The sequence below is a fragment of the Zophobas morio genome, unplaced genomic scaffold (assembly GCF_036711695.1).
Source record: "Zophobas morio isolate AGI-343-1 ecotype UQ-CSIRO unplaced genomic scaffold, CSIRO_AGI_Zmor_V1 ptg000058l, whole genome shotgun sequence".
Classification (NCBI taxonomy): Eukaryota; Metazoa; Arthropoda; class Insecta; order Coleoptera; family Tenebrionidae; genus Zophobas; species Zophobas morio.
Genome location: NW_026972163.1, coordinates 1,691,137 through 1,716,546, shown reverse-complemented (window position 1 = coordinate 1,716,546; position 25,410 = coordinate 1,691,137). Strand labels below are relative to the sequence as shown.

The following is a 25,410-nucleotide window of genomic DNA, read 5'->3' as shown; positions in this document are numbered from 1 at the left end:
TGGAACAATTTTTATTTTTTTAGTCCATGACCTTAATGTAGAAACAGCGGGAAAAGGATACCCTTTTTTTAAAAGTAGTCGGTAGGCTCGTGGTCCTGCAGAATGTAAAACAACTGCCTGTGAAATTTCTGTCACTGTCCAGACTGGTCTTATGTGAGGATGTTTGAGTTTTTTGATTTGTCGTGGAGTGAAAATTGTTTTGATACTTTGATTTTCTTTTACAAGTTCGTCGTTCTGTTTTTTCAGATAAGCAATTTTTGCTTCCAGATCTTCTCTATGTATATCTTGATCTGTATTTGTACTACATAAAGAAAAACATAATTAAATATTGGATATATGTTTTCAAATAATCGTTTCCCCTGAGAAAGAAATATACATGCAAAAAAAAACGTGCAAACATAAAAGTAATTCTTAAAAAAAAGCAGTTTCCCTGAGTAAATGTGTTCAATATACCCAACAGATTTACTTGTCGATTCTGTTTTGTCATCCAAAGTAGTAGTTGGGTCATTGGTTTTAGTGCTATAAAATAAATTAAAATATAAAATAATTGCTAAAAAAGAAAGTAATATAAGATGTTCTTTGGGTATTGTTAAGTTTGATGGATGATGAATAAGAGCAGCGGACAGTCGTTTTGTAGTTTTATTAAACAAATAACAAGTGTGTTCTAGAGCGAGTATGATATTATGACCGTTAGGTCCAGAGATTGAATATAAAGACTATGTTAACCGCTTGAAGAGTGCTTGATGAATAGTGAATGAATGTTCCCTGTATTCGAAGGTGGTGGTGGCCCTGGCTCCCACCCTTACGGGTGGAGAGGGGTGAAACAGGTCCCCGCCAGAGGCACTAACATACCCCCCACCTTGAAACAATTACATTGTTTTAATACCAAAATAATAGAATGTTAGAGTGATAACATGATATCGTAATGATCAATTCGAATCAGAATACATGAGTAAGATTTACTACAATTAACATTGTATAGAATGGATTCACAGTGATTATACAATGTGGGCAATAAACTAAGAATAGCGATTTACAACACTTGCCCACATACAATAAGAATGCATTACTTATACATGGAATACACCTGAAAGAGAGATTTACAACTCTTTATCAGGTACAATACGAGTGGACAAACTTTATTTACAATAGTGTGTAGATAACCAGAACCCGAATTAGTAAATGGAAATGCCGTTTCCGAATTGGCGCACTTTATGATGCAATTTCGACACTGCACAAACACTACGCGAACAAGATCGTCTTTGCCGCGATGCACTTGCACTATTCGTTGTAATAGCCACCGCAACGGGAGCCAGTTGTCTTCTTTGATCGGTAGTACCAACGCTCCAGTGCCGGGAACGTTTCTTGAGAGGGTTTGCCACCTGGATCTCCCCTGCAGCGTCGTATGATATTCCGCGGACCAGCGCTTCCAAAAATGTTGGCGGCAGGATTCACTCAATTGCCAACGGGAAAGGATGTTGACAGGAATAGTAGTGTATTCCTTTTCTACTGGAGTTGTCAATGGATGGCCAACAAGATAATGGCCCGGAGTCAGTGCGGCTGAATTAGTAACGTCGCTGGAAAGCGGCGTCACAGGGTGCGAATTCAGGACAGCTTCAATCCTGACCAAAAGCGCATACATCATCTCGTACGTTAGATGGTTGTACCCGATAACGCGCTTGATGTAAGTTTTTACGGATTTAATCCACGCTACCCACAAACCACCAAATTTGGGCCCACGCGGGAGAATTAAACTCCATTTGATATTTTCTGGTTTTAGCTTATGTTGTTTGTCAGTTATTAAACGATTACTATTGGATGTAGCCTGAGTGCATTCTTGTATATCGGGACAATTAGACGACCATTTACTTATCTTGAAACTTGCCTTCGCTAGAACGGTCTTTAAGTCGTCTTTGGGCTCGATTAATTTGACTATAGAATTTGAAACGACCAATGCCTTATCGCCATAAAAACAATGATTGATTAGATTATGTGCTAAAGAAAAAATGGCCTGATAAGACGAAGATGTTAGACGATACGTTATTGTTTTGAGTCGGTACGTTTTGATGGGAAGTTCGGGAGGTTCTAGCCACATGATTTTTTGATAATTGCGGTCGTCAGAGTGAAGCCAAATGCACCGGTGCATCTTCGATATATCACATGTATTGATAAATTGGGGCAAACGAAATTGAATTAGAATGGTGAAAGGTTCGGACTGCAAAACGGGGGCTGTTAATGAGTTGTCATTTAGGCTTAAATTGTTTGAGCTAAATTTTGAACGGTCAACAACCTCGCAGAGTTTAATGTAAGAAATGTAGGGATTGTAAAGACAATTGTGTGGCAGGTAACTAGGATTATTTAAAGAATTTCCGTTAAGTACCTTCAGGTGTACAAGGTCTAGGTACTTCCTTAGAAAGATAATAAAACCCTCGGTAAGTTTATGGTCACGACCCTCTGTGAACAATAACGGTTGGAGAACCCCTTCTTGGGAATTTCTTAATTGAGGTGGATTTTTGAAATAAGGGACTGTGGAACGACCCAACTTTTCCGAAAAGAGGAGTTTAATTACGAAACGACCATCGGGTGAATGGCCGGTGGTATTCTGCAAAGGGGTTGCAAAAACAGGGGTTTTAAGACCTTTGCTTAATAACCTGCTTCCGGTTTTGACAGTCTCAACTTCAAACAAATGAGAAATAATTTTATTCAAACTAATATTGCGATGACTGGAATTTCTTAAATGCCCAAAACTGCCGTTAAGAATCAACCCCAGCGCGGTATTTTGATGCGCCGGTGGATTTTTAATAAAATGATTTTGTATTTTAAGTTCGGCATTTTCTGAATGTTTTTTCTTATCGAGTATTGCTACGATTGACGTGTCGATGCTATGAATATGTAATTCCAACGCCTTGCCCAAATTTTCGGTGATGAATTGAGATTGACTCCCGATGTCCAAGAAAACGCGACATTCTTTTACTTTACCTGATTGGCCCATTACGCGAATCAAACCGGTGGATAAAAGTACACTAGACGGAATAGCTAAATTACATTTCGAGGTGTCTTCAGGATTATCGGAATCCTCATCTGGTTTATTTTTGATTTCATTTTTGGGAAGGTTATTGTTTGTTTCTGCGTGCAAAAGCGTGTGGTACTTCTTATGACATTGTTTACAATGCCTTGATATGTAACAATTTTTCGCGACATGATTACTTCTTAAACAATTGAAGCAACGATTCATTTTCTTTATTCGTTCCACTCTATCGTTGGGCGTTAAACTTAAAAAATTTGTACAATTGAATATGTTGTGCATTTGGGAACATATAAAACACGGGATTGATTGATTATTGCTTACTTGTACCTTATTTGTGTTTGATTTTAATGATTTACCCAAATATTTGGTTTTGGATTCACATTGTTTACCGGTATCCAATAATGAGCTACAATCTTTCAAATTATCTGTATGATTTTTTATTGGAACTAACGCGGTGTCTGATTTTGGATTGGATGTGCTATCTATCTTAGTTTGGGACATGCCCACAGAGTTGCAAGAATTATTATCAGGATTATTTTTCGGTTTGTTGGATATTGAATTTGATAATAATTTGTGAGAATTCGGTATTAACTTATGCGCTTCTGAAATAATGACTTTTTTGTTATCGATAGTTTTATACTTAATGAATAGTGCAGGGGTAAACCGCACCTTAACCGGAGCATTGGTAGTCTTATGAAGTTTAATGGGTTCTCCATTTAGCATGTTGTCCACTTTTATGGGTTTTAGATTTTCACAACGTTTCACAAAGGAAGATGATACAACAAATCGGCTTTTTTGATTAGAGCAGTATATAATTCCGATATTTCATGGATATAGGTTTGCACGGGTCCGAGATTATAAACTGCGGGTTTGTTAGATTCTTCGCTACTCGTGTCATCTAAAAATACCACGATTTCCGATTTATGTTCAACTATAAGATTTTGTACGTTAGATTGTACCCGTTTCAAATCTTCCAACCTGCATCTTAACTCGCCTATTTTTTGGTGGTTTGTAACTTCCGAGATGAACTCCGCATGTGAATGTATATCATTAACAAGAACGATAAATTTCCAGAGAGATTTGTTATTCGACATCGTCAGTACGAGAATAATGAACTACGCAAAATGGACAAAACTAAAGCCTACCTGAGTTTCTTGATGAATGACCCTCGATGATTTGCACTGCACTCGCGGCCGTTACCGATGTTTGAATACTTGATGATTTAGGTGGAATGTTGAATTCCAAGCCACGATGATTTATCGAACTACACTTATCACTTATCACTATTACTGATTTACTGTCGCTGATCCGGCTCGAAGGACCATGTTAAGTTTGATGGATGATGAATAAGAGCAGCGGACAGTCGTTTTGTAGTTTTATTAAACAAATAACAAGTGTGTTCTAGAGCGAGTATGATATTATGACCGTTAGGTCCAGAGATTGAATATAAAGACTATGTTAACCGCTTGAAGAGTGCTTGAAGAGTGCTTGATGAATAGTGAATGAATGTTCCCTGTATTCGAAGGTGGTGGTGGCCCTGGCTCCCACCCTTACGGGTGGAGAGGGGTGAAACAGGTCCCCGCCAGAGGCACTAACAGGTATATTATTTTTATTGAATTTGTTTGATTTAGATCAATATTTAAGTAAAATAACCTACTTAATTTCTGCGATTTCATCCCTAGAACAAATTTCTTTAACCAACTTGGCTGATTCTCTTCTTACTTTTCTTTCTTCTCTCGCCTTATTAGGTTTGATTGTTTTTCTTTTAGGAAGATATAACGAAGGCACAGCTCCAGACTTTAGTTTTTTTCCTTTTTTAGGAATATAATTCAAAAGTTCGTGTTGCAAATTTCGTTCAAAATCGTTTTCACTAAAATGCTGCGAACACACTCTTGCATTTTTTACCGTAAAAGAGTCCGAACGACAACAAGAAATAACCCATAATTGTCTTGTAACATTGTCCTTTGGAAACGAATAAAACTGTACGTCGTTCCGAAAATGTTTTGATTGATTATCGCTATTACACCCAAAAACAGCACAACGCATCGTTGTAACTTTATAAAACCATAAAAAGATAACGTGCACCCACTAACCGTCTAAAAGACACGTGAAAGACACAAAAACGCACAGAACACTCCAAAAACGTAACAAAATACGCGCGAAATGCCTGTGTTTACTCTCTGAGTGACGTCACTCTCCCACTCCGTACGTGCGCAATATCATACCTGGTATTTATTGTATCATGAGGCACACCGTTCTCTCGTCCTTGAGCTAGGCCATTTATTATTTGATGTGAGAATTTTTCTAGCAGCTTCTCTATCTTGTTGTGTTCTTCTTTCTCTGTTTCTGCTACGCTGACTTTGTAGCACGTTCTTGAGGAACTGTACGCCGCCTCCACTTCCAGCGCACGAATCAATGCATCAGATGATATCTCATACCTTGAAGGTTGTAAGACCTTCTTGACTTCAAGGTTGCGAATGCCATTTACGAAGGTTTCTGTCGCAAGCCTCTGTTGAATAGTAGGTGGTGCTTCGGAGTATGCTAAACGTACCATATTTTTGACATCGCCGCAAATTCCTGTAGAGATTCTCGAACTTGCTGTGTTCTTGTCTTTAATTGGGCGGCAAAAACTTGCTTTAGATGTTCATCCCCAAATCGCAGTTCTAGAGCAATAGTTAAGGGACTTTATTTGCTTATATCTTCGTCAGATGAGGTTTGAAGTATCTCTAGCGCAGCACCTTGCAGAAGTGTCACCAAGGCTGTAGCTTTTTGTTCTGTTTGCTATCGCTACTGCTTCAAACTGTATCTCATACGATGACTACGATGTCTGGCCATCATAGGTGAGTGGTTGAATTGTTCTGGAAGCCGACATCACGTTACATGAACCAGTGGTAGCCGCAGTTTTTCTCTCACTGACTCATCGACGTATGTACATACAATAACCCATAGGCGCCGAACCGCGGCGGCGTATGGGTTTATTTCGTAACAATACATTCGTATTCTGAGTAAAGAAAGACTGGACTACGCATCATGAAACATCATCCTGAATCCTTCAAGTACAAGTTTAGTGCCCGGTAATAATCTGGATTTTAATCACAACAAACACACAAATTCAAATGCTTTTAGAATATCGTTTTAATTAGTCAACAGTCTTTACTACCTTTTCTGAATGTATAATATAATATGCAGGGTGATTTTTTTTTAACTGAAATTTTCAAATACCTCGAAAAATAAACACTACAAAAAAATGTCCAGATTCAGAATTTAATCATTTCATGGGGGAAATATTGTAGTGCAAAAAACTAGTCCCCCTCCCTCTTTGTAGAGGGGGGATAACTTTGAAATTTTTCCCAAGCTAGTTTAAGCAATCCGTTCTGGACACACAGGGAGTCTCACTGAGCCCGTAACGCATAAACAAATTGACCCAAATAAGTCGAATCGTGTCAAACAAAGGTATTCAAAAGAATAGATATAGCATTTCCATACCATACAGGAAAGAAAATTCGTTCTTGTTCCGTACAGCCAAACTGTGACCAACATATCTTTATGTCTATAACATGTCAAAGGTGAGAGGGGTGAGGTGTGAGTGGTTTATTCTCTTCTTTCAGGGAGCATCATTAATACAATTCAAGAAAAAAAGCAATGGTTTTTAAACCAAATTTGCTTGATCAATATGCACTTCTCACACCTTCAAGTATCTTGTCATTTTAAACATCCAGTAAACTCTGTAACAATGATAAACATAGCTCACTGATTATGGGTTAACTTATCTTCAAAGATGCTGAGCTGAAATCAGATCCTAATAACATTTGTTCAAAATTTGGCATCGTTCGTTGACGAACATGCAACAAGCCAGAATTTAAAGTTGCGGTCATGACATCTACACACAAAATGCGCAATATCATACCATATCTTCTTTCTTGTAGCATGTGTAGTCCTAGTCCACGAAAATTCGTTGCGGGGTGCTCATTACATTTTCAGAATGTATGTAGCAACTTAAAATTCGTTATTAACAGACATATTGCTATGAAATTTTAAATATAATACAGGGTGTTAGGAAATGCTTGCAACAAACTTTCAGAGCAAAGGCATTACAAAAAAAGGAATCTAAAATCTATGTACAACTTTTTTCAAAAATGTATAGTTTTTCTTTTAAATCGCCTTAAAAATAAGTATCACACCGTTTTGGAACTGCATGGAGGCCAATTTTTCAATAATACGTTCCATTATTAAAATTTCTATTGTTACTTAGCAACGAATTAGGAATGGCAATCTGCTTTCTATCTATCAAGGGAATCGTTAAAAAAAAGCATCGTTGCTTAGTTACCGAGATACACTAACATTGTTCAAATTGTTTCAAATATTATTGTTAGATTTATAACTGTCATTGTCAGTAATACTCATTGAGAAAAAATGCCAGAATACAGCATAGAAGAATATGTAGACATGCATTTTGTTTATGGGGAGTGTGGAGGCAATGCTAGAGCTGCAGCAAGACGGTATGCTGAGCGTTTTCCTGGGCGTCGACAACCGTATCGCGAAACCTTTTCAGCCGTGGATAGAAGGTTGCGGGAGACAGGATCAGTTTTACCTAAAAATCAGAAGATTGGACGAGGTCGAGATCCAGATATGGTCAACATTGAAGAGCACATTATCAATCGTGTTGAAGAAGACCCGTCAGCTAGTACGCGTGAAATTGCTCGAGAAGTAGGTGTTAGTCACTGGACTGTGTGGAGACCGCTACGAGAATCTCTTTTGTACCCGTACCACCTCCAGCGGGTCCAGAGTTTAAGTCCGAACGATTTCATTCCTAGACAAAACTTTTGCCGATGGATAGTGAACAGCAATAATAAAACTCCCGGATTTCTTTCTTCCATACTGATGACAGATGAATGCTGTTTTACTAGGGATGGAATACTTAATTTTCATAATACTCACCGCTGGGCAGATGCCAATCCTCACGCGATTTACGAGACGCACTTTCAACAACGTTTTTCATTAAACATTTGGGCCGGAGTAATAGGTAATCAAATGATAGGACCATATGTTCTACCGGAAAGACTGAACGGAGACAATTACTTTCATTTTTTGGAAACACATTTGCCATTGTTATTGGAAGATGTACCTTTAGACATTCGACGAAGGATGTACTTTATGCACGATGGTGCTCCTGCGCATTTTAGTTTACAAGTGCGACAATTCCTGACGAATGTTTTTGGTGAGAGATGGATTGGAAGAGGTGGACCCATCGCTTGGCCACCCCGTTCTCCCGATCTTAACAGTTGTGATTACTACTTATGGGGTTATATGAAATCAATTGTTTATCGAACTCCAGTTAATAATTTAGAAGATTTAGAAGCAAGAGTTATGATGACCGCAGAACGGATTCGAAACGATCCTGAAGAATTAAATAGAGTCAGTAACTCATTATTCAGGAGAGCAGAAGCTTGTATTCGTGCAAATGGTGCTCACTTCCAACATCTGCTTTAATTTTCTTGTTTTGTTTTTGCGTTTTTTGTTTTTATTTTCGCTTATTCGTTTTGTTTGTTTATTATAATTAAAGGTTATTTTTCTTTGTGTTGAAAATTGTATTTAACAAATTGGCTTAAATTTTAAAATCGTTGGAAGATTTTGAACAAAGTTTTTAACTTATACAATATATTTCTTGTATTTGTTGAAACTATGTATTCTACCTTTTTCCGCAAAGCAAAAGTAGAATATAAATTTATTAAGAAAAGATAATTGCTGGACAATCGAAAAATAAAAAGATAATGTTGGACGTTGGAGTGCTAAGCAGTGTTTAACACCAATTTTTACCTGATTTTTGAGAATATTTCAACTGCTTGGACTATTTCTAGGATCGTTTTTTATTTCCTAATATTAAAAAAATTCTTAAAACAAGAACATTTAGTATATGGTTAACCATTAAGAAGTAACAAAGAAAATACCTTAAGCGTTCTATGATTTCGGTACTCTAAGGGTACCTTTTTATTATCAATAATGAAATCACTTCCATTGCAAAGGGGATACTAAACACAGTTTAAGATGAGGGAATTGGCAGGAAACCCGACAGTTATCGTACAAAGGACAAATGAAAGTGCGTATAAAATGAGTTTTTCTGTCATTTCAGTAGTAAGTGTTCCTTGCTACGGTTCACTTTCGCGTACACGGCTTGCGCCGGGATTGTTTGCTCATCTTGTTCTTGCCCAGGAGCCTCATGTACATTGTGTAAGTTCGAATTTTTACCTACAAGCGGCAAATTATTTTGTTGCAAATTTCATAACGAGTGGTATACGAACGATCAACAAGCGGAGTTAGTTGTCCTACATTCCCAACCGTTCCGCTGCTACATTAATGGACCACATTAGGCGAGTGATCAGACCGGACTTGGAAATATGGACCGACGAACTTAGGTCCTACAGACTCCTCCGAATCTTGGGTGGAGCGTCCTCATTTGTTCATCAAACAGTTAACCATAGCTGCTTTTTTCAAGATCGAACAACAGGGGTCTGTACTAATCAAGTCGAAGGGTAGTGAGGAGGATGAAAAGTTTTATCACGAGGTTGGGTGCCATGAGTTGTCCCTTTTTGCCGTAGTATTAGATCAACTGGGAGCGCTATTGCGCTTGAGTTGACGAACTATTTCAACATTTCATTTACCACACTGCTGAAAGATAGATTTTCCTAATCTTTCTATTGTTTTCCTTCGGGATTTTTTTCAGGGGAAAAACGCAAAACCCCCTCTTTCTGGTATCACTGCAGGTTTTCAGAGGCCGTTTGTGGTGTTTTCTGAAATTTCCGTTAACAACCACGTTGGTACCCTTATTAGCGTGTCGGAACCGCGTCTATTTCGTTAAACGTCCGAATCAAACATTTTAAAACTCAAAGGTGTTTATTGTATTGATGTAAATGTGACATTTTTGTCAATTTTTGACAAATTAGATTTAATCGTTTCTAAGGAAATAATCATCTTAGTTCCAGAATTTTCACAACTACCTTAGAAAAAAAAGACAACGTCGGCAGTTCTCAAAATGTGGGGACTGATTTTTCGATACGCTTTTTAGAAAAAACTATTAACCTTTGAAAAAAGTGTTACTAGCATTTTTTGTTGTTCTCTTCTTCAGGAGCCTACCTACAAATTTTGTTGCAAGCATTCCCTAACACCCTGTATAATATACACAAAACTCACTTGACCTTGTGGTGACCGAATTTGAATCAAATTTTCGCGCTGAATTTAATTAACAGCAGCGCGAAATCAAATTTGAATAATTTGAATTTGAGGGAAAAAAATGCAATCACGTTTAGTTCTTGTCCTAATAGTTGGTGGCTCGCTAGAGGGGTTTAGTTAGAGGGTTCGTTGGTAGACAGAGATCGCGGCATGGCGAAGAGTCAGTCTGGGTGTGTTTTTGTGAGTGTAACCACGTGGTAAGGTAGTTTGGTTAGTTTAGTTGGTTTGGTAGTTAATAAAAAGGAGAAAGCCTTTGTTTAACGAAAATTAATCGTAACGATGACGTCACTGTTTTCCCCCAATACGCGCAACTAATTCTTGCGGGTTTTAAATCGGAAAAAGTGCCAATTTTCAATCGACGCTACACGTGCTGTAAATTTGTTTTGTGGTTTGTAAATTCACCGATCAGGTTAAGATTTTAATCGTTAAGTGGTACTAACACAATTTAAGAGACATATGCTAATATAAATTCTTTGTTTGAATTTTTGATAAAGTGTGGCAAATATTTGATCTCATGTAAATTCGTTAAGCTTTGCAATTTTCACCTCATACTCTATCTCACAATTTTAACTTCAGTAATTTCCTTTCTTATATAATTTAAATTGAACGTAAACTTTCATGCTCTCCAGTTTTAACCTCACGTAATATTTTATCTTCACAAGTTTATTTCACATCAGATCTTTTGTTTTTATTAATCTTTGCTAGTTTTTTGTTTTGTAAATATTTTGTTGATGAATGTTTCTATCATATAAATTGCGAATTTAAATGTTGTTTATTGCTCTTTTTGAAACTTTAACACTTGTTCAGTTGTCGTTACTATCAGAGTTATAAGAAATTGAACATTTAAAATGGAATTGAGGTAAATAACACCATAACACCTTTTCGAGCTGTCAGGTTTAGAATATGAGTTAGGGACGGCCTGCCCGTCTAGGCACTCTTGAGGTGCTGGGCGACAGTGTTTGTAGATAGAATAGAATCACCTTAGCAGTGTAAAAACAGCCACGACCCGAGCCCCAAACTCCGCTTGTGCTAGAACGCCCCTATGTGTATTTTTATTGTGCCCTTGTTGACTGCCATAATTTTAAATTTGCCGCCACACGTCTGTAACAACTTGTGTATTTGCATCCAGTTACTTTAACTCAGATTTTTATTTGGTTTTATTAAATTTGTGATATTCAAATATTTGCATTGATTCAGAACGTTTAATTTGATTTCATTTAAATTTCATCCAAACTTCAAGTTTTTTTTTTGAGTTGAAAAGCGAATGCGATGCGGCCCCCATTGGGCAGCCTGGGGGCAGTGAAGGAATAAATAATTTTGTGTCCTCCATAAAGTTTGATTTTATTTAGCAGTACTTTTCCAACCACCACTTGCATCTGAACGCATCCCGCTATTTTTCAGAAACACAACGTAGGGTTCCATTTGGTTACACGATCACAGCCAAGGCCAAATTTTGAATTTTTAAAATTTTCGCGGGCCTTTCAAACTTGGCGCAGTGCAGAGCGGGAAGAGTGTAGAAAGTCAAAGTGTTAGAAATTATTTCCTTTTCAGTCAGCAGATAGAAGTAATTTCACCACGAAAGGGTACAGGGGCGGGGCTTAAGTTGCGCGACTTGTAGTCGGGCTAGCAGTGGCGTAACATCGATGTAATGAGAAGGGAGGCTCAGCTTCCGCTGAGTAACATTTCTTTCAAAAACAATGAAAAATAGAGCAATTTCTACAATAGAATACAGAACCATTTAATAAAAATAAATTTATTTGTTTGGTAAAAAATAGGCTTACGTAACAATAGGGATTATAGCATGAGTAAAAAATTTCACGAACCCCGCATTATAAACCAGTATCATACGCTATTTTATAGTCGACTAGTCTTAAATCAACAGTTAAATCTTTAGATAAAAGCGGGGATAAAACCCTAAGAATTAGCAACCCATGACTATAGTTACATGGTTTGTAATTTTCTGGCACCATTTGTCAATAGTATAAAGTCGGATTACAATAAGGCTTAACGTTTTCTGTCTTTAACCTTGAAATAATCACAGTTCATATTTTAGCATAATTGTCGTTTATATAGCTTTGACTGTACACTGTATCGTAATTTATCAGTTGTTATTGCTAACTAAAAGTTACCTTTTTACTTCTTTTACTTAGTTTTTTATTCAACTAATACATCATAATACAGCATTAACAAACCTTTAAATTCATTTTCTATAATGTCAACGCTAATAAAATAGAAAATTGATATTTTTATTAACACAAATAATATTTTGATATTTCAAAGTCAAAATATTCATCACGGCTGCCACTGCTCTCACGATATTTGTAAAGCCAAACCAAAACAATGTTCTGCGCGCTCCCACCAGCTGTACCCTTTCGTTATGAAAGCTGCTCTAACATAAACACAATTTAATTCAATAAATTTAGAAACAGGAGTGTGTAGCTCTAGCGGTTCTAGGCCTTGTTTTTTGATTGTCTTTTCGCTCTAACCAGCCACGTACAACCAAGCCACGGTGCCACCACAAACGTCACGCTATCTCCATGCTGTGTTCGCTTGCGCCTGAGGCAGCTGCTGCAAGTATTATCCCGTAACTATACTCCATCCACCGCGGGACACACGACACTGGCTCCCCCCAGTAAAGTTTCCTTTACCAGTAGGCCACCCTCCGCATATCTCGTGTTGGCGGCATCCAGAATGCGAATAAACAGTCATATGAATGACAGGAAAAATGTATCCATCTTGACTTGGCCCGAACTTGCCAACCGAATTCATTTAAACAAAATTAATGAAACAAGAGTACATCATGAATCGAATTCCTCAACACATAAATACATAAAACACATGTTAAATATGGTCGAAAACAGAAAATATCATTCGGTTTGTACATCGCTTTGAGAGGTACCTTTGAGAATAAATGTTCCAAATGTAGAGTCATAAAACAACACAAAACCAGCATAAAATCCCCTTTGCCCTTTCGAATGCACGACGACATTGATTTCGCTCATATAAGTAATACTACTATATTGCTAACTGGCCTCAAAAGAGTCCGAAAACATAACGGCAGAGCAATATATCGGACCTCTCTCTCTGTCTGTGGTACCAAACAGTACTGCGCATACACTCGTACTTGCTTGATGTGTAGTCGATAGCGTGACTGGATGCGTTTTGGCATTTCGTACTTTCGCTTCTATTTTGTGTACATGCGCACAGACCCTCGGTACTGTTACAAACAGAAAACAATATCTTCTGTCTCTCTCTCTGTCCGTGAACGCCGTTTCTATGTTATTTCTGAAGAGTTAGCAATATAGTAGTATTAGATATATGATTTCGCTGATTATTTCCAAAGCGACTCAATCTTTAAAAATTTAAATCTTGAATACTGCCAAAAACTATGTTAGAATTTCAAATGTTAATCTATTTAAATTGAAATAATAGTTTAAGAAGAACCATCCATTCCATGAGATATTTCACAATTTAAATTATTATAACATATTGTAACTGTGCATTTCTGGTATTATATAAATTTTTTCAACACAAGAAAATAAAATGTGTAATTCCCAGCCCGGGAAAACCAGCCAGCTGCCCAGTCAACGCTAGTCTAAACAATTATGATGCAATGTGTCGAATCAATTAAAAATCGTATTAAACTTTACTTACACATGGGGGTAACGATGGTGTCCCTCTAATCTACTGCCAATTGGCCCTTCGGTCATATTTTACAAATAAATCTCAAACACATGTGACTTTAAAGGTAAGTGTCCACTTGCGAGAAATCGCCTCAAAATCAGCCCTGGAGAGCTCCGAGTCCAGTCGAGTAAAGACGAAACACTGATCGGCTGATCTCGCCGCGAACAATATTCTCTCCAGTGGACAAGCCAAACTGCGTTTACTTGCGAGAGATACTGTCCGTGTGAAGAAGCTTCGAATTGGGGAAGTATTCCCCGAGAGTAAGCAGTTCATCATAAATTATTTCTCGAGTAAAGCCGACTTATTTTACACGTTTATGATTCTATGCAAACAGTCGTGAAAAGGACTACGCAATTCGGCCAAATCTGATCGTTTACCTGACTTCAACATTTATACAGCGTTTTGCGATAGGTAACACATTTTTATGAAATTATTAAATACTAAAAAAAATGTTAAACGAAAATAAATGACTAAATTATGTTCATTTGTCGTAAATCTGAAGCAAGTAATGTGAAAAGTAGACTAGATTAACTTTTTTAATTTATAATTAAACATCATAGTTTGTATAAGTGATTCTGATTATACTTCATTATTATTATTATTATTTTGTTGTAGTACGAGATTAAACTATGCACAACGAAGTAAATTCATTTTTTATTATTCAAATAACGTTTTTAAATGAATTTTTAATAATAATTTACATATTAGGTACTACAAATGTATTGTTAAGTAGCATGAGTATTCAAAAATTAATATTTATATTTACTTTCGGTGTTTATCCACAAGTGCTTTTATAAATTGATACCTGCCTCACCTGAAAATATAATTATTAGGGACAATAATTTTATAGATGTTTTTACACACTACAACATTGCATGTAATTGTCCTTTGATGAATCATAACCTGCCGGGATGATAATCTTCAGGTGCCGGTCGTATTAAGCGCTCTTACCAATCTAACCCGGGAGACAATTTACCTATACCCTTTTTGCTACCTGTTTTCCCAGCATTTACATTTCAGTTGAATTTCTTGAAAGAGCTCATAAAATCATAAATTATTTGTCGGTCGAGTACAAATCGCTCGTTTCTCTCGCTAGTGTACCCGCGCAGTGGACAGGGTAGCAAATTTGCTAGAACTTGGGCTCTAGTTGGAAACCAAAGCTGTGCCTCTCTGGAGGTACTTTCACAATACGAACACGTTTCGAATTCCTACAGTTCTGTCCGCGAGTGGTGAGCTTTGCCATGGCCAAATTTGGATGGTCAATAGACCAAACTGCAGAACTAATTGCACGATATGGAAAAAAAGGACTATAGAAATCGCGTAGCATACACTAAAATTATTTTCAACTATACAGAGTGTTCTGTTTTTGAGGCGTAATATTCAACGTACTTTTTTAAATAGAATGCCTAATTCTAATTTTCTAAAAAATTTTTGTAATGAAGCGGTTCACAAAAAAATCGCAATCGTATTAATTTTAAGATCTGTGTTATAATATTTTATGGGGAGGTAAACAAAAGTACGTGCTTTGCTATGGTATCAATTAAATTAATTTCTAATATGCTGAGTCTTTATAAAAACAAAACTAAAATATTAACAATTTTCAAACATCGTTATTTCCGTCAGCCCATTCTCTACTTTTACGTTTTCTCGACCTTTCATGACCCCTAGAGTACGAAAAAATAAGTCTCTAGTTTCCGTCTGTCTGTCTGTCCGTCTGTCTGCCGTCCCGATTTTTATTAGACAGATAATCTCCAAAAGTACTGGGTCGATTCCAGATTTTTGGAAAAGAAAACATAAAACAACATTTTACAATTTAATTTTGATTCTTACAGCTGTTTTAAAGTTATGATAAGCATAATAAACTTTTAATCAAAATATATTTGCTTATCCCCTCCAAAAAATTGATAACGTCAGTTCAAAATTTTGCCGAATAATTTCCACCCGAAATGTGCAAAATATATATGATCAGTATAATACTTGTAATTTATTATTGTGTTCATATTTTTTAGATTTGCTTATACAGGGCGACTCAAAAAAAAATGAATGCGTGATTTTAGTTTCCTGAATAACACAAGAATTGCAAAACTGAATAGGTACTTTGAAATCTTCCAGACGTTTTAAGGTTATTGTAAGCGTGGTAAATTGTTAATCAAAACATATATGTTTATTCCCAACAAAAACTTGATGACGTCATCTCAAAATTTTTCAGAATAAATTCTATCCAAAGTGTGCAAAATATGTTGAGTTTTTAATTGTGATTTATCACTGCATTCATATTCATCTACTGTTATTTTTAGTATTATACTGCACCAATCCAAGTTGATATACGTGACCTTGCAAAAATGTTGATGACGTCATCACAAAATTGTGTAAAGAAAAAACTCAACTCGAAAATGTTAGATATGTTTCATAGTTCTTTCGGTGCGAGGGAAGTTCTGTCGAAACAACTTTCGACCAATTTTTTACATTTTTAAGAGATATGTGGAAAGAAGATTTTACATAATATTAAATAAGAGTAATAATTGCAATGTTGATTTAATCAAAATCAACTCTACATTAAAATTATATGACATTATAATAGAGGGTGGGATCATATGAATGTGACAACCTGTGACACAGAAAAGAAAGGTCCAAAAACCCCAAAATGTACGTGACATAACCTATGGAGAACACCTTATTTTGTTCAATGATTTACATAATACTTTTACATATGTACCTGATACAAAAAAATCGTAATGTTACTATTACTCTTTCATGAATAGAAATAGCATCGTGCATTTGCGTATTTCTTAGCACAATTTTAGGTCCAGATAATAATTTATGTCCTCTTACTACCTGTTTTCACAGCTGCAATATTTTACCGTATTTCGTGAAAAATAAATTAACAAAAGGCTCGTAAAATCATAAATTCTTTGTCGGTTCGAGTAAAGAGGGTCCATTTTCCTCGCAAGTGCAACTGTGTAGTGGACAGGGTTTTGAGAGCTTTGTCTGATCGACATCTATCGGCGAGCAAAATTTGCCAAAATATCCTCTCAAATCGACAAGCCCTTGAAAGTAACTCTCGCGAATTCTCGCCAAGTCACTCTCCAGTGGACACGTACCTTTACACGGGGGATTTACATACTCACACTACAACTGCTTGAAACAATCTGATCCTACAGTGGCTCAAAAGGTCCCCCACCGCTCATCAAGAAAAATGCAAGTCTACATTACAGAAAAAATGTCATTCTTTGTGGCGCTAAATTTAATTTGAACCGGTATACTACACCATCATTATGCTTTTTAAAGTTTTGGTGAAGTTTTTCATCACGTATTTTTAAAATTCAAGATCTCAATTATTTATTGTACTGTTTTGAGCTTACAAAGCTCTGTACATTACGTAGAAAACATTGTAAATTAATTTTTTGGAAAATGAGATACAGTAAAAGCAACTTCTTCGACACAGTAGTATACCTTATTATTTCCGATAGGTTAAACAACCTTCTCAACAGGTCTGGAATTTAACGATCCTTGTTGTGAACAAAATATACTGCCAAAACATTGGAGGAGTGGATTCTAAATTGTTAACTGAATAATAAAAAATTGTACATATTTTTTTGATGTGTTATTTCATCAATGTTGACATTTAAATAAATTGGTCTGATGAATACGTTTGAACGCCAGAATAAAACTCCATCACCAAACCCCCGGCAGAGGCGCAAAAAATCTTTTGAAATATATAAAGTAGATGGGTCGCTAGGTCTTAGTCTATAAGAATTACTTTTCAAAGTAATCGATTCTGTAATTTTATTTTTAGTCTAGTTCATAGTTAATTTTATGATAAAATCACTAGCTTAATAAAAATTAATTGGTCTATCTAAATCCAATTAGTTCGGTATGTGCTTAAAAAATCAGAAATTGAAATATTAAAACTTTTTATTACAGCAAGAAATAAATACAATAAAAAAGGTAAATTCGAGTTAGAAAGGGAAGTTAAAAGAAACTGATTATTAAAATGGTGTAAAAAATTGATGTAATAAAATACATAAAAACAAAGTTCTCAACACAGTTTCGGTTAATGTTTAGATTTAGTAATATAATACTATATGCTTCATAATTATTGTTATTGTTAATATAAATTACTCTATTAATAAAATAAATATTATGTCATCTAATATGTTACATAATGCCTTTGTCATATTGTTCTGGAAACATGTTTATTTTTCTAGTTTAAGTTGAATAAAACGATCCCATCACAAATAATTAAAAGGCAAATTTTAGTGCACCAATATATAAAATGTCTTTCCTATATAATGTAACATAAACATAAAAACAACTATTAATATGACTATTTCATACTCAAATTTGAAAATTCACAGTACAAAATCTAAGAATTTAAACATTATAATTACTACTCCACCTGTTAAAAATTGATATTGTCTTGCCATGTGTTGAAAACTAATACAAAATTGTACTAAAGATTGGATATACAGTAATAAATAAGACTATATGAATATCGAAATACCTTTGACTTATTTTACTATTAAATATCACTAGTACAAGATAATTTTATTGATAAAAAATCATAAAAAAACAAGCAATAAATAAGTATAAATATAAGAACATAATATATCCAGTAAAATTTTGGCAGTATTACGTAATGCTGCGGTAATAAAGCCTAATATATAAATAATAACATCAAATTTGTATTATATAAAATTAATATTACAACAGTTAATTAATTGACTCGAATTATTTTACAAAGTGTAGTACTTTACACTATTTAAAATAGAAAAACAAAAAAATACACAAAAATTTACAAAATAGAAAAAAATAAGTACAGTGCCACCTTAAATAAATAAATACAATAAAATGTCATTTACCAGTTTTAAAATGTTATTTTATTTTTTGCCACTATAATAAAATGTACTGAGGTAACTAAAGTTTATTCATAGGTACATACAAAGTGTTCAAATAAAAAATATTACTACGAACTATGTTTATTTCAACTCCCTAACTTTTTGTTAAATTTTGGTTTAAACACAACTTTCCTTGAACACTTTGCATGTTATCAGACATTTTCGCACTTACATCGTCAACTGTTATTTGCGAATTATTCTAATAATTGCTACTGATTATTCCACATAGTTTTCAAATCGACGTTTAGCTATCGTAACTCGAACTATTATGATGATCTGCTTGTGGTGACGGCGGTGTGGAGAGATTAGAACTATTGTTGCTTGCAATTGAATGACGAGGGCTTCCTTTTTCAGTTGCCTGTAAAATCAATTAAAATAATTTGTAATTCTCTTTAATTTGCTATATAACTGTTAATAAATACATGCAATGTTAGTAAAACAATATTGCATGTTTTTTAACATTATCATTACAATGTTCTTAAAAAATATATTTAAGAGTTTGAGCACCATCTTGACGGAAAAAAATTAATAAAGCAAAGGCATTATTAGCCCTTGAAAATACACAATGTGCACAACTACGCAGTAAATAGTTAGTTACAAAGGATGACGATATAACTAAGGAGTAATTGTCTGAAAACGTATTATAAACAACATAAAATAACAATTATACCTATTACACATGTAAATATTGTGCACCCGAAAAATGTTATTAATGGGTCATAGCATTTAGTTTGCTTAGGGCCGGTCTTTTCATGTCCCAGATAAAGTGTTCGATAACTATCATCCCGATAACTTTACCTGGCGGTCTTATCTTCTAAATTAGCTCGTACCGTCTTTTCATTTTGCAACTGTTAGACATGGGTCTCCGATAACAATCAGCTAGTCCAGCTGTAAGCGAGAGAGTGGGAGCTATTGGTATTGTAATATGAATAAGAGAGAAAGCCTATTTGCAACTGGGTTTGCAACAGTTTTTGACGTTTGAAGTCGTACCGCTGCTAACATAACCTCATTTACTTCGTATATTATCGTTTTATTTTGGTTGCGCTATGGAAGTCTATGAACTTATGAAGGTATCGACATGTTATTTGATGCATATTTATTATTAATAATAAATGTGATTGAAGAGATAAATCCACATCGAACATATTTTGTTCGCGAAAATAGAGATTATGTCAACTTTTTGGAGTGACCAAGAGATTTTTAATCGTTTTTGTCTTTCAAAAGCCACAGTAGAATTATTGTTCAACGAAATTCAAAAGCAGTTACAACATCGGGCCACAAGGTAAAGATAAATACGAAATATTAAACGTACTATGTATATTAAAATTTGTGTTAAAAGTCGGCTTGTTTCGACCTTGGTGCAATTTGGCTCTCTGTTCCGTTTCTGTTCGCTTTCAATTTTTCGTTTATCCATTTTTTTTTATCAAGAAAATCACTTACGGTTTAATAAGTAAACACCGTCTTTGGCAGAAATGGGCAAGTGAATTTGAAACAATCGCGCAAATTCGCTGCGCCATCGGTTGTCGCCGTCAGATATCAGCAAGAATCGGCGACTATCCGGAACTTAAAGTTCCGAATAGTGTATCTGCCGAATAAGAGCTATTTATCTGGAAGATAATTTTATCAGGTGGTGAAAAGACTCCATTTGACATTATCTAGTAGATAAAAATAATCAGGAACTCTATCAGGAGGTGAAAAGACCGGCCCTTAGTTTTTTTAGTTGTTAGATTTTATTCTTTTTAATAATTATTTAAGAAAATGCAATGTAATAAACGTAACATTTCCAAAAGATTTCGATCATTGTAAACATCAAAAGTAGAATTGCACTACGCAGCTATAGCCATATTAGTAAAATTAAAATATTATTTGGATTAGTAAAACAATAATTAAAGAATTTAAAATCGCAAGACGTTGTCGAATTTTATACCGAATATAAAGTAAAAAGTTGCGAAATATCCATTACGCTTTGGTCAAAGATTACAAAAACAAATGCTTTGTCAAAAACCACTACAAAAAAACTTAAAAGCCAAAATTACATTGATCAAAATAAGACATTTATACATGATGAAAATCCACTAAAATTGCAAACACTCTTTCTGGACACCCAAGAGATGTCTAAATTAGTACATCAACAGGACAATTTATCATAAAGAGTTTGTGAATATGGTCATTTTTTACAACAGGTATGACACCTTAAAAGTTTTTGACCAGAATGTTTAGATAAATAAGAGAATTCAATTTTTTTTTATCAGATTTGGGAACTGGTCACTATAGCAAAGAAACGATCAATTGATGCACAAAGAATAACATCAATTTTGTATACTCAGCGAAAAAAAACACCATCAAACACAGTCATGGGTTTTCAAAGTCTGTCTATGATGGTTGCATTTTCAATTCAAACTTTCAAATTGATAGTAGGACGAAATTTCTATCAACGACATCTTCAAAAATCCCTGGCTGTTTTTGACCATATGTTAATTGCTCTGTCAGTACAACCAAGACTTATTTAATCCGTGGATTCATGATTCATTTGAAAAATTAAAAATATAACAACATACATTTTCGAAAATGTTTAATTTAAGAAAAAATACTATTTTTTTTTCCACTGCTATGATGGATGTTTATGACACAGCACATCTGAATTGACAATACATAGTATCACAGATCACAGTAAAATCACTAGATGTAAACGTAAAATTTTAGCATATCACAAAATCACATAATGTAAAGGCGCCTTAAGTATTTGCCTTAAAATCGAATGTTTCTGAATTCTGAACAGTTTTTCTGTATGTAATTACTAATTAGTCTGAATTATAACAATGCTCTCATTTAATAAAATACTGGCAACGTCACAAAACTGACCAATCCGGATTAAAATATTGTTTAATTTATTTTTATTTATTGTCAAATATCACTGTCACTAATAGCTGTGGTTATTAACTATACTTTTTTTGAAACCTCTATTATACAGCGAGATAAAAAAAGTCAATGTTATCTAATGAAATTAAGTTTTTTTTTTTTCTAGAGTCTTTAAAACTCGATTAGTAACTTCGTATGTAGTACCATTCAGGGACGACAAGTTAGTTTAATGGATTAATAAATGAATCTCCAGGTTAGATTAGCATTAGTGAAGTACTTTTGACATTTCTTAGTGCGTATCTATTGTTAGTTAATTTTAAGTTTTACATGGTTCCAGTACTGCTCACTGGTTTGATTTAAAACGAAAACGAAACTGCAATTAAAAGTCCGGTCTTTTCAGCTTTATTTCAAAATGAACCAACCACAAGAAAGAAATCGCAAAGGATTATTTAACTTGAAGAACGAAGAAAGACAACGATGACTTACGTACCTTAAATACCTACTTATAATGCACTCAGGGCCTTTTTAAACAGCAGCAAGCTATTAGTAAGTTAAAATTTCTTGCGAAAGACCGACATTCTTTGTGTCGATTTGGGTTGTCACCTACTTATGATTTATGAATGGTGTCAGTATGTAACCGTTGCTGTCAGCTTAAATATCATCAACAAACATTATTTTAAACTAATTAATTAAACATTCAGAACTTTATAATTTTTTATTGAATTGAAATATTGAACTTCATATTTTTTTTTTAAGTGAAGGGTGAATATATCATTAATGGAGGATAATTGATGCTAGGGGCATTTCAGTTGCAAAAAATTCTATTGATTACCACAACAAGAGAACACAATTTAAATTTTAAATAAAGCAAATTTTAGCGACTTTTGTTGACTGAAACCTGCAGGAATTCGCAAATTGTTCCATAATTTTCCAGTATATTTTCACAAGAATCATGCATTTGTTCTGCAAGCCTAACATCTGTTCCTGATGGGTCTTAATGAGTTACAGAAAATCTGAATGAGTAAAATTATGATGCGTGGTTTTTAGACCACGGTGGCGCAATGATTGTAACATAACAAGGTTACATAATTACAATAAATATTACGTATGTACTTTCAAAAAATCATTGTGAATAATTTCAAAGATTAAAGAAAATCTAAATTGTATAATCACATTCTTAAAACTATTACTATTATTTATTAAATGTGGCACAAATAATATATGTATTCTGAGTTTGGGTGCACGCCACTGCAAAGACGTTCTCCCCCTCGAACGAAGCATGGACTCGACCGAAATAAAGTGACACTATGCGCACATCACATGATGGCGCCTTTCGTCATACTCATTTGCTCCGGTGTGAGATCAGCCCAATCACAACGGAGTTGTAAATAGAGTTCCTTGATTGCAATTTTTTATTATTACGTTCCTTTGGCATTTTGAGTGTAATTGTTTGGCATTAAAGCCATTAAAATTTTACTTACTTTATTAAAAAAAAACAAGATTCTTCTGGTACCTGAAACGTCGTAAACTAGCACGCATGAAAAATACATGTCCGATGTGACATTAAAAAAAACGATAGGCCACTAACTTCTAAAAAGGTCGTGAACATAATGTACAATCGCTTTTTGAACATAGGGATTTTACATATAAAAAGAGAAATTTGAAAATATTGGCTCCCCTAATTATTTTAGAGCAACAAGTTAAATACAAAAGTTTTACAGAACAAACAACTGCATCTAAATCATCTCTTTATTCTTTTTGGATTTAGAAAATTTTTTTAATGTTCTACAATTTTTGTATTTACTGTTTTAATGTAAAATCCCTATGTTCAAAAAACGATTCTACACCCAGTATGTTCTCACTAGTAGTGTCATGAAACCTGAACTCCTAGGGTTAAACAAATTAATTTAGACGCTGCTTTACTAGGGGTCGTCATATAACGCACAGTGCATTTGATTTTTTGCCTTTTTGAAAGAAAAACCAACGTGCCAAAATTCCATCCTAAAGCAATTTATTTTTCATGGTGATATTCTGACTAAATTTCTGACTACATACGAACTATAGCATATTCACGGAGCCGAGTCACCGCGTCACCGCATCAAAACAACATCACGTGAATCGGCCGATGCTCCGTTCAACCGATGAGTGCGCCTTCCGTAAAACCATAAAGTCATGATAAAAAATTAATCGATATTTAAATATAGTGTTAAATGGCTGGTTTAATGGCAGAACAATTCAGTTTTATAATGCAACGAAAACAAAATAAACCATGTTAAAATAAAATATAAATTTGAAATGTAAACTTAACTACTTGTTTTAAGAAAACAAAAATAAAATAACATGATCAACATAAAAATCAAAATCAACTTATTTAATGCTAAAATAAAACTAGCTGCAAAGTAGATAAACAAAGTGCGAAGAAAAAAAAACAGTATAAAAGAACACAAAAAAAAAACAACATAATTAAATAACATAAACAATGCAATAATAAAAATGAACTACAATATTAAAATTGAGGACTACTAGTTAAAACTTAAAACAACAAAATAAAACAAATTTGGTTCATTCTAAATCACTTTCACTGGTACTTCAATAATGCTGTCCAACTCCAAAAATTTGGTTTCAACTTTTTCAATAATGTGCTGTACGCATTTGCGCCACTTTTCACTATCTATGCGAGCTATAAACTCTGTGAAAAGGTTTTTAACGTCGGCAAATTTGAAAGTTATATTTTTGGCTGCAACATAGTCCTTAACTTCTGCCCAAATTAATTCTATTGGATTAAGCTCACAGTGGTACGGTGGAAGTCTGACTATTAATTTCTTTTGTGCTTTTGCTATTTCGTCTACGGCATAAATGTTTATTGCCGGTTTGTATTCTTTGGCTATTTGTAGTAATTCAGCCTTTAACAAATCATTTTCGCCCTCGATATTTTTATTAACTAGCCAGTCTTTAATGCCTTGCTTTTTCCAGGCTGCCGTAGGGTTTTTTTCTATTTTGCGGGAGTGGTAGACCGCATTATCCATAACGATTACGGCTTGATCTTCCAGCTGCAGAAGAACTTTTGCAAACCAATTTCCAAATACTTTTGCGTTCATTTCTTCATGGTAGTCGCCGCTTTTTTTTTATTCAAACACCAATAGGCCATTATCAACAAACCCAGCTTCATTGTCTATATGAGTTACTCCTATAATCATACGCTTTCTCTTTCCTGCAGGATTTCTGAGGCCTGTAGATAACCCAGAGAAAAATGCTTGCCTAGCTGACTTTACGGTCTGGTCTATCCACACCTTGCTCTTTGTGTGACCAGCGTTTATGCATGTCTCATCTAAAAAATATATCTTTCTGTTCTTTTCCTTCAATGATTTAATGGTTCGTAAATACTTTCTTCTTCAAACTATAAGTTTAAAAAAAAATGTGTTTGTTTTGACGCCGTGACTCGTCTCCGTGAATATACTTTAGTCAAAACTATTAGTGTAAGCCATTTTTTTAAATTTCATCACTAAATTATTTGTACATAAAAAGCTGCTGTTAATATCTACAATAAATCTACCACACACAAAAAGTAATTTCATGTTATTATATTTTAATACACTTTTGTTAAACAACCGAAGCAAAGTTAGTACAAAAATACAACAAACGCTTACACGGGAACGGTTGTAGAATTTGTTTCATCTTTTGTCGCTTGTGTTGCAATTTTCGCTTAGTTGGAAA

At 34.6% G+C, this 25,410-nt stretch overlaps 1 protein-coding gene across 3 annotated transcripts in view; it reads right to left on the bottom strand.

Annotated features, from left to right (window-relative positions):
* Positions 1-17,836: 17,836 nt before the first annotated feature.
* Positions 17,837-25,410, bottom strand: part of LOC135143397 (serine/threonine-protein kinase Genghis Khan) — a 28,674-nt gene continuing 21,100 nt past the window's right edge. For all 3 annotated transcript variants that reach the window (XM_064075253.1, XM_064075251.1, XM_064075252.1), the window contains one exon: positions 17,837-19,195. In XM_064075253.1, the coding sequence (XP_063931323.1) occupies positions 19,082-19,195 (114 nt within the window). In that variant the 3' untranslated portion in view covers positions 17,837-19,081. The remainder of the gene's footprint in view (positions 19,196-25,410) is intronic.